Raw genomic sequence first — 16037 nt, 5'->3', positions numbered from 1 at the left:
TGTGATCTGCTCCTCTGTTGTTCACTGCCATTTTCCCTTCATGTTTCTTGAGTTAGCCAAGAGCTCTGGTGTGAGTGGAAAATCCCCTCACCTGGCTTTTCCTTTCTGCTCAGGCCGAGCCTGATGGCTGGCTGGCCCACCACTGCTGGGGTCCCTCAGACCTGCCAGAGCCACTTCTGCCTGCCTGTGTGGGCTCTGGATGCTCTGGATCTCTCCTACTTCTCTGCTGCCATTTCAATTTCCTATATACCTCACTTTTTAGTAAAAGTGTGTATTTTGCTGTTTTTTTTTTTTTTTTTTTTTTTCCCTTTGGAAAGCCCCTCACCTAGGTTGCTCTGACGTGGTACCTATGCTGCCATCTTAACCAGAAGTCTCCGGTCCCAGGTTATAATTATTCTAAGTGTCTGTCACCATCATCCTGTGGTGGGGGAGCACTTGGTTTTCAGGCTAGAAATAAGAGCAGTATTCAGGAAATCACTTCCTCTGCAATGTCTCCTGGGCCCTGGCAGATATGGTGGAGTTGGAAAGTCTAATGGTGGGCAATTGGCTATATTCCTGCTTATCAATAGATCTGGGCTCTTCTCCTTTTTATGGACTATCTATAAAATGACAGATTCTCAATCCAAGTGTGAGAGTAATTTGGGTTCAAGGGGGTATACATAGTTGTTTGGAAGATTTTTGGTGTGGTAGCCCACTCTTTTCTGACTCTGAAAGTCTACCTTGGTTTTCAGTGCCAGATATAAGTTCCTTCCCACTGGGTGAGCCTCATGTTCAATCAGAGAACAGGTGGTTATGTGAAGAGTATGCATGCCACTATTGTACAAGGATCTACTTCTTGTCTGGATAGTTGCTTTCATATTCTGCAGGGTCTCCAGCTTATCCCTGCTGTTGGTGATTGTTGTCCTCAGACAGCTCCAACAGGGCTTCCCAGAACTATGAGGGTGTTGCAGTCAGGTTGACATTGCTGGTAGAAAACACCCAACCAAGAACAGCTTGTGGAAAAAAAAAGAGGTTTATGTTGTCATACAGGCTCAAAGGGGAATATCCATGATAGCAAGGAAAATAATGGCATGAGCAGAGGGTGGACATCACCCCTGGCCAACATCAGGTAGACAACAGCAACAGGAGAGTGTGCCAAACATTGGCAAGGGGACACTGGCCATAATACCTATAACCCTGTCCCCAACAATACACTCCCTACAGGAGTCATTAATTCCCAAATCTCCATCAGCTGGGAACCTAAAATTCAGACCACCTAAGTTTATGGGAGACATCTGAATCAAACCACCACAGAGGGCTAGACAGATGGGAGGTTAAGGTTTAAGATTGTTCTTCCTGGGTCTCAGGTAATCAATATGGTGGTCAGAATAGTTTATTAACTCCAGTAATCACACTTATTCTGTTGAAGTTACTTTTCTGATGGATTCTCTTTTGTCCTGGGATTTTCCAACATTTTATCAACAACTGGAAATGCCAAGCTCTAATACAGAAAGTCACAGAGGAGAGCCATTATTTATAGAGTGGGAATCTGAAGGTGTGTAACCATATATGACTTAGGCTGGAACACAACAATTTTGCTAGTATTAACTGTACAGCTAGATCTAGCTATGTGTCCCTGGAGAAAAGGGGGCTAAATTTATAATTACTTAGTTCGTTTCTGTCATAAGATACATTACATTATTTTGTTTTATGTCAACAACTACTTTTCAGATTATCAAAAAAATTGCCTATCTCATTATTTGATACACATTCAAATACTAAAATAATACTAAATTTTAAATATTTGCTTACCTCTCTGTGCTTTCAATCCTGAATTTGTGGTGGACAAATATTTTGATTAATATAGTATTCTGTATCCTATGAAGCCAATATTAAGTAATTTTTAAAAATAATATATCAAAACAAATAAAATACTCTTCTCTTAGTAAAGTTTGTGCTGAGAGTTACTTGTTAAAATCCCTAATAACTTGCAATATCAGTATGTATTCATAAGTTGGATATTAGGAGTAGAATTTCAGATTTACCAATGGTGGAATACATATTGACAATGATAAACTTAAAATAAATCCACCTTGTTCACATAAACTGAATTTGATTATTTTTCCCCAAATTGAGAAATTATTCTTGGAGAGAAGTCACAGAAATATTTACTTCTGAGCAAATGTGGAGACATAAACAGTCTTGCTAATTTTGAGCGATGTGTGCAACAGATGAATGCCTAAATAAATACTTGATATAATAGAATTAACATACTGAAATGAGAGTTGATGCAGACCATAGGAAGTTTATTCAATGAAATTCAGATAAATAGTGGTGTCATGCTTATGTATTAAAATGAAGGTAGTTTATAAACTATACCTGATTAAAATCCTTGGGTATCAGATTTGTATATGTGCAACATTATTTATTAGTATGCACTTAGCTTTTGTTATAGGTCACACTTTTTGTTTAAGAATTTCAACTGTAATGGTAAAGACATCTATGTAGAAAAGAATGTATGTGAAATGGGAAATGGTGATAATTATAGATATGGAATTTTGGGAATTCATATGGAATTTATGGGAAATGAGGACTGGTGACAGCTATAATAGGGAATTAATATATCATTACATTTTACTTAATGTGTATACACATATTTACAATTTCTGCCATTCTATATTTTAAAAATCACTGAGTCATATTTAAAAGTTATTTGTCCTTAAACGTAAAATGTGGTGTAAGCCATATTGTGAAATGCTGACTACTTGGTGTCTACATTTGTGGAATATCCATTTATCAATGGATCAAAAATAAGATGCTTTCACTCAGCAAGTGGGCAACTGAGCAGGGCAGGCTGAGCTTCACAGGCAGAAGGGGTGTGGTGGGCAAATGGATGGATCAAGCCTGAGCTCACATGGACCAGTGGGCAGAGCATGCCTGAGGTCACGCATGGGTAGGGGTAGCAGGGTGATTGCCCCTGTACAGTGAGGCAAGTGTAACTATGTTTGCCTGGGTTCCCTTTCCTATCATGACTGTGGGAGTAACCTGTAGCCAGGAATATAGCTAGGGTAGCAGCCGGGGGTAGTTGGGGGACTGATGGGATACCTGAGAGCCAGGGAATCAGCTTATTTCCTTTTTTGTCCCTCTGCTCCCTCCCACTGGTGATATATTAGAGAATTCTCTCCCATAAAAGGCCCAGTGTTGCAGTCCAATTGACATTGGTGGTAGAAATCACCCAACCAAGAGCAGCTTCTGGGAAAAAGAGATTTATTTTGGCTTACAGGCTCGAGGGGAAGCTCCACGATGGCAGGGGAAAATGATGGCATGAGAAGAAGGTGGACAACATAAGGTGGACCACAGTAACAGGAGAGTGTGCCAAACACTGGCATGGGGAAACTGGCTATAAAGCCCATAAATCCGCCCCTCAAAATACCCCCCCTCCAGGAGGCATTAATTCCCCAATCTCCATTAGCTGGGAACCTAGCATTCAGAACACCTAAGTTTATGGGGGACACCTGAATCAAACCACCACACCCAGTGAACCCTTAATTACTTGCCTTTCTTTCCCAGGGAGGTTAAGTGCAGTTAGACAGTCACTACCTTGACCAGAAATCCCAAAACTTTCTAACCTCAGTCAAGAGATATTTACTCAACCATGTTTATAGTGGCTCAATTCATAATATCTAAGAGCTGTAATCCACCCAGATGTCCATCACTAGAATGAATAACTAAGATGGGGTATATCTACACGATGGAATACTACACAGCAGTAAATAAAACACAACACAATGAAATTTGAAGAAAAAATGGTTGAACCTAGAACATTTCATTCTCAGTGAACTTAACCAACCACAGAAAGATAATCGTCGCATAGTCTCACTCATCTCCAGCACCTAACCTAAATCTACCCAAGATGCTGACATACCCAGCAAGCACCTTGAGGACTGGACAATAGGGTGGGTGGGGAGGTATGGGAGGGCAAGGGAGGGGGTGGGGGACACAAATCTGGACCCAAACAGCAATAGTACCATAAAATTCTACATCAAAAAGACAGACCAAATGGTTGAACCTTCACCAGGCCCTTAGATGGAACACCTGAATCACAAGGCACTGGAGAGGTTATGATGAAGACTGACCTTAAACTTCTACAGCCTCCCCCCTCTCTCTCTCTCTCTCTTCTCTCTCATCATTCTATCTCTTTTATATCACTTATCTTTTTCTTCCTTCTCTTCTTGGGCACTAACCTGGAACTCCCAGTACCAGCAGGTGGCTATCATCCACAATGAGATTTCTATCAGAGAGACCTACAAGTTTTCCCCCCAAAAAAGACAGATTTGTGTCAGAGCACTTGATGACCCTCCATAGGTTAGTGTTAAGACCATACTGCTGAAGTTACCATTTGCAGTTGACACATAACGTGGGCGACATGGCTTGAAACTGGAAGAGAGTCAGTCCCCAGACAGTCAGCACCTCTCAAGCCAGAAGGTGCTACATGGTCAACTGGGGGAAAATGACCAATATCTGTCCAAGAAACTTATGGTCTAACTTAAGTAGCAACAAATAACCTGTCATGATGTTCACACAAGTGCAATAATGGTACACAGCCATGGTGGGAAACCAACTGCTCTTTAAAAAAAAATTTTTTATTGGTTTTCTATTCATCAAATACAGGCAGTTTGGTACCATTATTAGGTTCATCTGTGACCTACCCCATACCCAATGGCCCCTCCTTCTTGATGTATATGGCTCGTGTATTGTGGAGTTAGCCCACAGTTATAGGTATGATAAATGTCTCTGCATATCATGACCCAACATGTTCTTTCTGCCCCCTCTTCCACAAAATTTCCCTGAGCTATGTTGGGTTCATATTTGGTCTGCTTCAGTGTTGAGGTGTTGGGGGCCTCTGAGGCTCTGGCTCTCTGATTTGATAGGAGTTGCTTTTCTCTGAGTTGGTCTCCTTCCCCCTTGTGCTGGTATCTGGTTAATTAGGAAAACAGCACCCTTGCTTGTTTCGCCAATTGTCCTTAGTTTCATTTGGGCCCCTTTTGAGGTATGTTGGGGCAGCTCTCTCCTTAGGATCTGCATCTATCTGAAAAAGAGAAGCAGAATCTCCAATGGAGAGTAAGTTAACACCAGGACAAATGAGATAACCCTTACTTTTTAAATAAGGGGTTTAATAGGTGTAGGCCCTCTGTACCCCATGATTGATGGTAGCTTGATATTGGAGAGTGGGCTTATGTTTGGATATGGTTCTGACTTGTTTCCCAGCTCCAGCTATGGGTCCCATAAAACTGAGGGGATCAGTTAGCCAAATTAAGAGCAGCTGGTTCCACACCATGGCTGTGTGCCACTATTGCACTTGTGTGGGCATCACAGCATGTTATTTGTTGCTAAGTAAGTTATACCATGAGTTGCTTGGACAGATGTTGGTCATTTCCCCCAGTCGCCCATGTAGCACCTTCTGGCACTAGACACGCTGACTGTCTGGGGACTGACTCTCTCCAGACATGAGCCCACTCTCCATCATCAAGTTGCCACCAATCATGGGCTACAAGAAGGCCTACACCTATTAAATTAAAAAAACAAACAAACATAAGGATTATCCCATGTATCTGGTGCTAACTTTACTCTCCATCAGAGAATCTGCTTCTCTTTTTTCAGATTGATGCAGATCCTCAGGAGAGAACCACCCCATCATATCTCAAAAGGGCCCCAGATAAAACTAAGAATAATTGGCAAAACAGGCAAGGGTGCTGTTTTCTTGGTGAACCTGGTACCAGCATGAGGGTGAAGGAGCTCTACACAGAGAACAATCAACTCCTACCAAACAAGATACCCAGAGACACAAAGGCTCCCAAGACCTCATCACTAAAGCAGACCTAAAATGAACCCAACAGGGCTCAGGAGAATATGTGGAAGAGGAGGCAGAAAGAATATCAGAGCCACATGTTGGTTCATGATACACAGAGACGTTTCCTCCTACCCATAACTGAGGGCCAACTCCACAATGCATGACTCATATACCTCAACAAGGAGGAGCCAGGGGGAGTGGAGAGGACAGGGAAGAGGATAACAATGGTACCCACTTGACTGTATTCACTGAGTACAAAACTAATTAATAAAAATACATAATTTGCTTAATTCTACTATGTAATAGATGTGTTAAAAAGTTAAAATAATTGACACCTAGTAATGACTTAACAAAGTAAAGGCAGCAGATGAATAAAAAGACATTTTAACCATCCAAAAGCCATACTGGCAAGAAGATTGGTAATATATTTTCCTTGTACCAGTAGTTATTTGTACTCTATGATATATTTTATTTAACATTTGAATTATTTGAAATAATTTATTTTTCTCTATTTTCAGTGTTCCTTCTTGTCAGTTTGATTTTCAAAGCTATAACCTTATGTGGAATTATTAGTTCCAACTTTAAGAAAAGTTTATCTTTAATGTCTACAATTTTTAATGCTTATTTGTGGATGATAACGTGATCTGTCCAAATGTCATCCACTGCACCATGTTTTAATTTGAGGAAGTAACTGGAAAGTCACATCAGAGAATAATTTGCATAATAATTCAATATCACTTTGGATTAAAAAAATATGCATATAAATCTGTTTTTTAAAAAAGTTGTTGGTCAGTGAGGCTACAGGGGCCCTGAAATAATATTGTCAAATGTCATTGCTCTTGGATTCCCACCTAAACTAGACACTAACTCCTTATTGCTGAAGACAGCACTCTTTAGTTGCAGGAAGTAAAGAAACAAATTAGAACTGAGCTGGAAGCTTACTGCCTGCCTGTAGTAGTTTGAATAAATGTCCCCAATAGATTCAGGAGTTTGTTACAACTTTGATTTCCAGCCACCTGGCTGGAGAAGGTGTCACTGGGCAGATCTTAGGGTCTAGCTCTAAGGTGTGGAGGTGAATTTGAAATTTTAATCTAAAAATATGAAAAATGCCTCAGTTCCTCCTGGAGTTCCTGAAGTGTGCTATGTGGTGTAGCTTCTGGGTTCTTTTGGCTTGTGGCTTTTTCTCTCTCTGCTAGACCTGTGAAAGCAGGCCAACTTATTCTGCCAAAGAATGTAAGAGCAGGAGGATGGGAAGAGGTAGATGGAAGACTTCTTTTGGAGACTGCAAATCTGCTACATACATGGGCTCACAGTAGATCAGTTATCTTAAATTGGATTAAGCATGGCGACTTCTTATCGTTGATCAGAAGGAGTCCATGAGACTCCACATTTCCCATAATAAATGTGGAAACTCATAACTTTTTCAGAAAGGAAGCCATGTCTATTATAGGGTAGCCACTAGAGGACTGTCCATTCTCTAATAACTAACCTACCATCCATGATTATGCAAGTGATCCTCATTAAAATGAATGGATCAAAGAAATAAAATAAAGTAGGCATAGAAATAGGAGGGAAATCAAATGAGACAAAGAAGGTTTCTTAGTGGAAGGAGGAGGGAGAAAGAGTAAGTAGAGAGAGTGGCAATAATGCATTGTATCCATTCAAGAAATTGTCAAAATATTCAAATAACAAAATAAATTTTAAAACTAAAAAAGGAGAGTATAACTTAAAATTAAAAATTAAATCATTGTCCATTATTTATCCTAAAAATTCACTTTAGTAATATTTGTTACAAATGTGTGTTGTTTATTTGAAATTCTCTTTTGAAGAACTTTTAATTTATTGAATTACCTCATTAATTAACTGGTTAATAAGATATTTGTCAATATTTAAAAATGTGCTTTAATCCACATGTTTCAATCTACTTGAGTGTTTGAGTGTCTTATTAATATTAACAACCAAGGGGATAAATTGAATTGTGTATAAAAAAGTTTGCCACAGGGAAATCAAAGGATCCCTGGATAATTATCAAATACCCAGTGACAATGTTGGTTGCTCTCAGATGCTTTGGGAATGAGCAGGAAACTGTACACAAGCTCCCGGATGCATGCTTCATAAAAAAGAGGCATCATCTTCTGACTGCAGTGAGGTGCTCTTCACAGCACAGGACCCTGTTCTCACTCCAGGTGAGTAACTGGAATCCAGGTGACTACTGGAAAACTCTGTTTTCACAGTAGTTCCACCATATGTACCTGAATCATTTCTTCAACTAAACTTAAGACACAGCTAGTCACCAGATACAGAGTTGGTCTAATATACCACAGCTAATAGAATAATAGTGTTTTCACACTATTAATGTATTCTTTGAGGGCAATAAGGGGCCTTGCTCCATTTTATTTGTATAAACTATTTTTAAGTTAGCAAGTAATGGGCTTCATACTGGGATTATAAACATGGACAAGTCAGAGGAATGTACCATGTACACAATGATGTAGCTGTTCAGTTAGGGATGGAGAATGTGAAATGAGCATAAACACTCCCAATACAAAGGCATACTTCAGTTTTACACATCCCTAATTGAATGTTTTTGCTCTGACTACTTATAGTTTTCTGTTACGAATATGTTACAATACTATCGCAGTGGACTTTCCATAAGAACAGACCCTGGAGAAAACAATTGCCTATAATTCTTTTGATATGTGATCCCAGAAAGCACAGATAAGATAATGGAAAATATGAGATTTTTTTAAAAGAGCAAAAAGACTAGAAAAGAATACCCCAAAAGAGGATATTGCTATAAACAACTGGGATTCACTCATAAATTGCTTTGAGATGTTCTGAAGATGACTTGTACAAGTAATTCCAGTAAAAGTATCGAAGCAAAATGATTGGCCCACCAGTCCCTGTCCATCCTTGCTTGCATGCGATTCCTTAACACTTGAAATAATAGACTCTCTCTGAGTGCTTTGTACATCTTTGCTTTAAAAAAATACTCAAATGTCTATCTTGCCTGTACACTAGTTGCAGCGTACCCCGAAGTGATGAGAGAGGGGAACACAGGTAGCAAATGACACTGAAACTCAGACGTAACTGCACGTTTTCCTTCAGGGAAATCCACGCTAGAATAATGCAATGTTTCTTCCTCTGCTATATTTGTATTAAATTTGCATTTGCTTGTGGATCTCCTAAATTATTTGTAATGGAGATAAAACAGAATTTACTAATAAAAACAACTGACGGATAAGAGAGGGTTACACATCAGAGAATTATAAATCCAATATGAGTTTCCTATTTTTCAGTTTTGATAATCTTGCCAAACTTCAGATATGCATAATTCTCGACGTAAGGTGTGCCCTTTCTTCCTATGATGCAACTAACTGCATTAGGAGAATCCATCCTGAGCTGTTTCTTACTAGGGGATTTAGGATCCCTGCATTGTGTTCAACCACCAGCAGGCAAGAAATCAGGGGTTTCACTAATCTATGTCAGGAACCAGAAGCAGAAACCACATGAGTGCTCTCACATACCTGGTGTCTCAGCCACTTCCTGGTTCTATGCCCAGGCATCATTTCTCTCATATGACATGCCTGCATGCATGAGAGTTTTCTTCCTGATATGTTATAAACTGATGTACACACCACAAGTGAATTTGGAAATATATAATTGAAGGCACAGAAGAGAATTAGAGTCCCAGCCTTATGCCTGGAACAAACCTCTCACCTTGTAAAAATTTACCCTTGGATTTGAAAATCTTCAAAATTGATAAATATTATAACAAATAAATATAGATTTAAAATAATTATCTTGTTAAGAAAAACTTAAATTTAAATAATGTTTATGGCAAAATGACAAATACATTAGGAAAATTAATTTATTAAAATATGTTTACATAGTAATATTCTTTTTAAAAAAATCATTCTTTTTAAAGATTTTATTTATTTATTGAGAGAGAGAGAGAGAGCAAGAGAAAGAGGCAGATAGAGTGAAAAAGAGAATGGGCACTCCAGGGCCTCCAGCCACTGCAAACGAACTCCAAATGCATGCACTCCCTTGTCCATCTGGCTTACAGGGGTCCTGGGAAATTGAACCAGGGTCCTTAGGCTTTCTAGTCAAATGCCTTAACTGCTAAGCCATTTCCCTAGCCCTTAGCAATATTCTTAACATTATTTAACTGTGCATTAGAAGTTTAAGGAAGTATAAAAGTTATATTATACAATTTCCCCATAATTATAAATCAAATTTTTATAAAGCTACAAATAATATCTAAATAAGCCTATAATCTAGTTTTTATAATATATTTTATCAATCATTTCTTTGTATCTATTCTAAATTTGTATTTTTCTTGGATTTTCTGATGTCATTCACTCATGTACTCAAATGTCAATCATTTTCTTAATTCAATGCAGCTGATTGATAAGTTATGATTTCTAAACTTAAGTTTCTCAATATATTAAGGAAAAAGAATCTGTTAAGTGATTACTGCCCTGGCCAGTGGGGAGTTGAACAAGGACTCAAGGAGAAGCTAACCTGGTGAAAGACAAACAGACTCAAGAAGGAGACCATGCTAGGTGTTTGTCACAGCCTCGAGAGTTTATTCTTGCATGTAGGTTTACATAGAGTTGTAGGGGGAAGGGGACGTGGTCAGGGCAAGGAGTTGTAGGGGGAAGGGGACATGGTCAGGGCAAGGAGTTGTAGGGGGAAGAGACATGGTCAGGGTAAGGAGTTGTAGGGGGAAGGGGACACAGTTAGGGCAAAGATCACAGAGTTACTGGTTAAACCACAGTGCCTTTGTTTCTTCATTAGCTACCGGCAGGATGCGGGAGTGTTTGGCCAGGTGTACAATCCCATTGTTTCTGGTAGTTGAATATTAGGTGAGGAAGTAGAAACTTTAACTTGCTATATGGCAGTCTGTGTTAACATGGCCTAGGTCTGATTCATAGCTCCCAACAGATTACATAATGTTTTATGGATTAATATTAAAGTTTTAAGGATGATAAATAGATGCACAATTTACTTTATTATATTTTCTTGTAAAATTATATGTTTCAAAAATTATATGTATTTTAAGTTAAAATGGTAGCTATTCCTTTTCTGAGTCACATTTTTCTTGTAATGATATACTATAGACAAAATCACAAAAGAACACTTTGTATTTGCACTACGTAAATGAGGCAAATGTGCAAGGGCTACAGTATGCAGTATACATGTAGTAATGACTTCTAAACTTGGTTCTAGGCCCAGTGATGAGACGAGCTGTAAATTACTTCATGTCAAAAAAAATACATGGAGCCGGGCGTGGTGGCGCACGCCTTTAATCCCAGCACTCGGGAGGCAGAGGTAGGAGGATCACCATGAGTTCGAGGCCACCCTGAGACTACATAGTGAATTCCAGGTCAGCCTGAGCCAGAGTGAGACCCTACTTTGAAAAAGAAAAAAAAAAATACATGGGTTTTCCTTAAAGATAAGGCTTGGACACTAAATCTGAATAGGTCATGATTCCTGAAATCTATGGAATTTAAATGTTTCCTTCCAGAGTAGGTCTCCATAAAGGGCTAAATGGAGAAACAAAACTTTACTGTCATAAGTGAATTCATTCTCATGGGCATCACAGACCACCTGGAACTTCAGGCTCTCTTCTTTGGGCTGTTCTTCATCATCTATGTAACAGCAGTGGTGGGAAATCTGAGCATGATCCTCCTCACTAAGATGGACAGCAGGCTACAAACCCCTATGTACTTTTTCCTCCAGCATCTGTCTTTCATTGATTTTGGTTACTCAACTGCTGTGGCACCAAAAATGCTGGTAAACCTTTTAGCAGAGCAAAATACCATTCCCTACAATTGGTGTGCAACCCAGCAGGCTCTCTTCATCTTCTTCATCATTAGTGAGCTTTTTGTTCTGGCAGCCATGGCCTACGATCGCTATGTAGCCATCTGCAACCCTCTGCTCTACACTGTCATCATGTCAAAGAGAGTGTGCTGGGTGCTTGTGGCACTCCCTTATCTCTACAGTGCCTTTCTCTCTCTGATCACAACCATCAAAATCTTCCTTTCATCCTTCTGTAGCAATAACATCATCAGCCATTTCTACTGTGACAGTCTGCCCTTGTTAACAATTATTTGCTCAGGCACACGTGATGTTGAGTTGATAATATTGATCTTTTCAGCCTTTAACTTACTTTCATCTCTTTTCATAATTCTTGTGTCCTACCTAATGATCTTGATGTCCATCCTCAGGATTAATTCTGCAGAGGGCAGGCAAAAGGCTTTCTCCACCTGTGCTCCTCACCTGACAGTGGTAGTTGTATTATATGGGACTCTGATTTTTATGTATGTTCAACCCAAGTCCAGTCATTCCTTTGAGACTGATAAAATGGCCTCTCTATTCTATACTCTTATAATACCCATGCTCAATCCTATGATCTATAGCTTTAGAAACAAAGAAGTAAAGGATGTGGTTCACAAATTATGGAAAACAATATAAACTTCACATTTAAATGTAAATACACAGGAGAAATACCTTGGTGGCAGAAACCTTTCCAGTATGTGCAAGATGCTAGGTTTATTCCATAGTATAACAAGAAATAAGTATATAAATTTTAACATATCACATGAATATAATAGATCAGGTTATAAATGGGCATTTGTTATATATACTATGCTATTACAAAGCATTTTGTATGTAGGTGTCTGTGAGTGTAATTCAATGGGTAAAGTGATTGCTACCTAAACATGAGGGATTGTGTTCATGTCTCCAGTACTTTCATAAATTTCCAGGCATGGTGTCATGTTCCTATAATCCAGTGCTGGGTAGATAGATACAGAGAGATCCCTGGAACTTTCTGTCTAGCTTTAGTGGAAGACCCTCTCTCAAAAAAATAAGATGAAGAGCCAGGCATGGCCACACATGCTTTTAATCCCAGCACGCGGGAGGCAGAGTTGGGAGGATGGCCGTGAGGTCAAGGCCACCCTGAGACATTGTAGTGAATTCCAGGTCATCCAGGGCTATAGTGAGACCCTACCTTGAAACAACAACAAAATGTGTCCTTTTAGCAGGGAATGGTGGCACACGCCTTTAATCCCAGCACTCATGAGGCAGAGGTAGGAGGATCACTATGAGTTCAAGGACACCCTGAGACTACATAGTAAATTCCAGGTCAGCCTGGGCTAGAGTGAGACCCTACCTTGAAAAACCAAATAAATAAATAAATAAAATAAAAATCAGATGAAATGCAATTGAGGAAGACACCAGATATCAACCTCTTACCTCCATATGCACATACACATGCAGACATGTCTACATGCATGCATACACATGACACCAATGCATACAACTAAAACAAAATCATTGTGCTTAAAGTATTAGGGAACTGGAATGGTTTTCCTCATATCCAACCTGCCAATATCAAAATATTGATTGTCCTGTGGTATGCACCTTTGTTTATCACCAAGCTGTGTGTGAAAGCCCAAGATCTGTGCCACTATTCTAACATTACCAGATTCTTATGCTAAAAGTGAAGGAACTCCTCATGTATAAATCTCCTGTTGAATGATGAAGATGACCTTGATTTTTTAAATGTACATATTTTATGTGTTTCGTATATATCAGTTAATTCAGAGGGTACATAGCATACTGTTCCTGCACATATACACTGCAAAAACAATCCTCAAAAATTAAAAGTAGAACTACCATGCAAGCCAGCTCTGCCTTGCCTGAAGATATGCATGAGGCAATCAAAGGAAGCATAGTGTGGAGGTATTTGCACATTCATGTTTATTCTGGAATATTCTCAATATTCAGCCAAGACAAGAAATCAGCTTTGGTGCCTATCAGAAGCTGAATGGATTAATAAAATTTGGTGAGTATACACAATGGCATATTATTTAGCCATTAAGAAGTAAATGACATTTAAGGATATGAACAGTACTGGAAATTATTGTTCTTAATAAAATAAGTCAAATTCAGACAACTATTGCATATTATTTTCCTATATATGGAATAAATCAAAATACATAAAAGGTGAAGGACTATCGCGGTATAGGAAGGGAACTAGTGAAAAGTACAGTGGGAGAGAGGGAATCATAAGGGTTGGCAAAAAATAACTTCACAGAACCTCATAGATGTGTTAAACTATCACAATGCATCACATTGTTTTGTACACTTACTACACACTAATAGAGATAAATAAAAATAAAATACCTCCCTTGAGATGAGTATTTACCATTATATATATATATATATATATATATATATATATACACACACACACACACACACACATATATATATGAATGACAGACAGACAGAGGGAGAAAGAGGCAGAGAGATATAGAGAGAATGGGCACATCAGAGCCTCCAGCCACAGCAAGCAAACTCCAGAAACATGTGTCCCCTTGTGTATCCGGCTTACATGGCTACTGGAGAATCAAGTCTTGAGCCAGGATCCTTAGGCTTCACAGGCAAGCGCTTAAGCACTACTAAGTCATGTCCCCAGCCCAACACGCACACACATGCGCACACACACACACACACACACACACACACACACACACACACAGTTGTTCCGTTTATGTCTTTGAAGAACCAAAAATCCAAGTCTAGGCAGTTGCTTATTTCACAATGTATAAATGATCCTTAAATGGCCAAAGAGATTATAAAATAAAAAGTTTAGGTATAATTTTCTAAGCAATTATTTTGCTACATATTAGGCCAAATAAATAAAAGAGCAATTTAAAAATACCTTCTACATTTTCTATTAAACTGAAATGGGGTACCCAAATGTAGTGCTTGCATGGTTAGAGCTCATTACAATATAAAAGTACTACAATTTTATGGAGGAGGTTTTGTGTGGAAATAGAACACATAGGGAATGGAAGTAGATGGAGCAACTATGGAAGAGAACTGTGAATCAGGGATGGGGTGGGAAGATGAGTGATAGAAGGGGGTGGCAAGAGTTTGAATCAAAAGTAAATATAAATGAATAAACCATATGGAAGCCTACTATTTGGTAAGTAAAATAAAATATTGTTTTAAAGTATTTGAATGAATGTCACCTATAAAGATGCTCCCAGAGCCATAGTTTATTAATTGTAAATTTCAGTTCCAGGGAAGAGATGCTTCCAAACGGGTTGTTGGTTAGTGGGGCCACAGAAACAATACAAATTAGTGCTTATGCTCTGGGTCACCCATCAAAACTTCATGGTAAGTTCCTATTGTTGAAGAAACTACACATATTAGTTACAGATTTGAGAAACTAAACTGGAATTGAGCTGGAAGCTTCCTCCATGTCACTTGACTTTCTTTATACCAGAAGGTGATATGTACACACTGAGGAGAAAAATCCATAATTATTCCCAACCTACTTTGAATCCTGTGTATTTCACAACTGTCCTGCAAGGCCAGATATACCCACTAGTGCAATAATGGCATGAATGTTATGGCAGTAAGCAACTGCTTTCTGAATGGATTTTAGGCTTACTCTGTAGGAGCAATTTCATGACTACTATTGAAAATATGGTCAAAAGCCTATGTGTAGACACATAGGTACTATTGGGAACCTACTAAGAACTGGACACCATGTCAAACTGTCTTCTAAATATCTGTGTTTCTTTGCATACATGAGTACGGCCTGAAGCATTAATCAGAGAAATATTCTATTTTAATGGGCAGTGGTTAATACAGAGACAAGTAGGTGGAAAAACTACAGAGAACAAATGAATGCTCCTGCTGGATAATGCCTTTGTACTACAGGAAAAACTCCAATAAAGCCATCTGAAATGACATTGTTGCTTACTTTTAAAATTCTGTAACAGGTTGTGTGAACTGAGCTGGAGTCATGACGAGCAGGTCACCATTTAGTGCTGCTAGCCACAGGCCCTCCCTGTAGCAGCTCAAGGTAATGTAAACAGATCATATATTAGGCTATAAAGCTGGCCTATATATATTCAGGAAAATTGGCATGATTTCCTGCATGATATCAGATCACAATGATGTAAAGCAAGAAATTAACAACAAGAGATGTGACAGGTACTCCATCTGCACCTAGAGACTAAACAATGCATTTTTAAATAATAAATATTTAGTGGAAGAAATAAAAAAGAAATTGTAACATTTCTAGAATTGAATGAAAATGAGAACAGAAAATACCAAAATTTATGGGACACAATGAAGGCAGTCCTTAGGGGAAAATTCATAGCACTAAAGACCT

At 38.7% G+C, this 16037-nt stretch overlaps 1 protein-coding gene across 1 annotated transcript; it reads left to right on the top strand.

Moving 5' to 3' along the window:
- Positions 1-11386: 11386 nt before the first annotated feature.
- Positions 11387-12313, top strand: LOC101611335 (olfactory receptor 8K3-like). The gene has a single exon (XM_045135537.1). It carries the CDS (start codon positions 11387-11389, stop codon positions 12311-12313), a length of 927 nt encoding a protein of 308 aa, XP_044991472.1.
- The last annotated feature ends 3724 nt before the right edge of the window (positions 12314-16037 follow it).

This window comes from Jaculus jaculus, chromosome 1 (genome assembly GCF_020740685.1).
Source record: "Jaculus jaculus isolate mJacJac1 chromosome 1, mJacJac1.mat.Y.cur, whole genome shotgun sequence".
Classification (NCBI taxonomy): Eukaryota; Metazoa; Chordata; class Mammalia; order Rodentia; family Dipodidae; genus Jaculus; species Jaculus jaculus.
The sequence above is the reverse complement of the archived record's forward strand: the minus strand, read 5'-3'. Positions and strand labels throughout refer to the sequence as shown.

What these genes read in the sequence shown, in the direction of transcription:
- LOC101611335 (XM_045135537.1), top strand. Translation starts at nt 11,387, where the DNA reads ATGGAGAAACAAAACTTTACTGTCATAAGTGAATTCATTCTCATGGGC.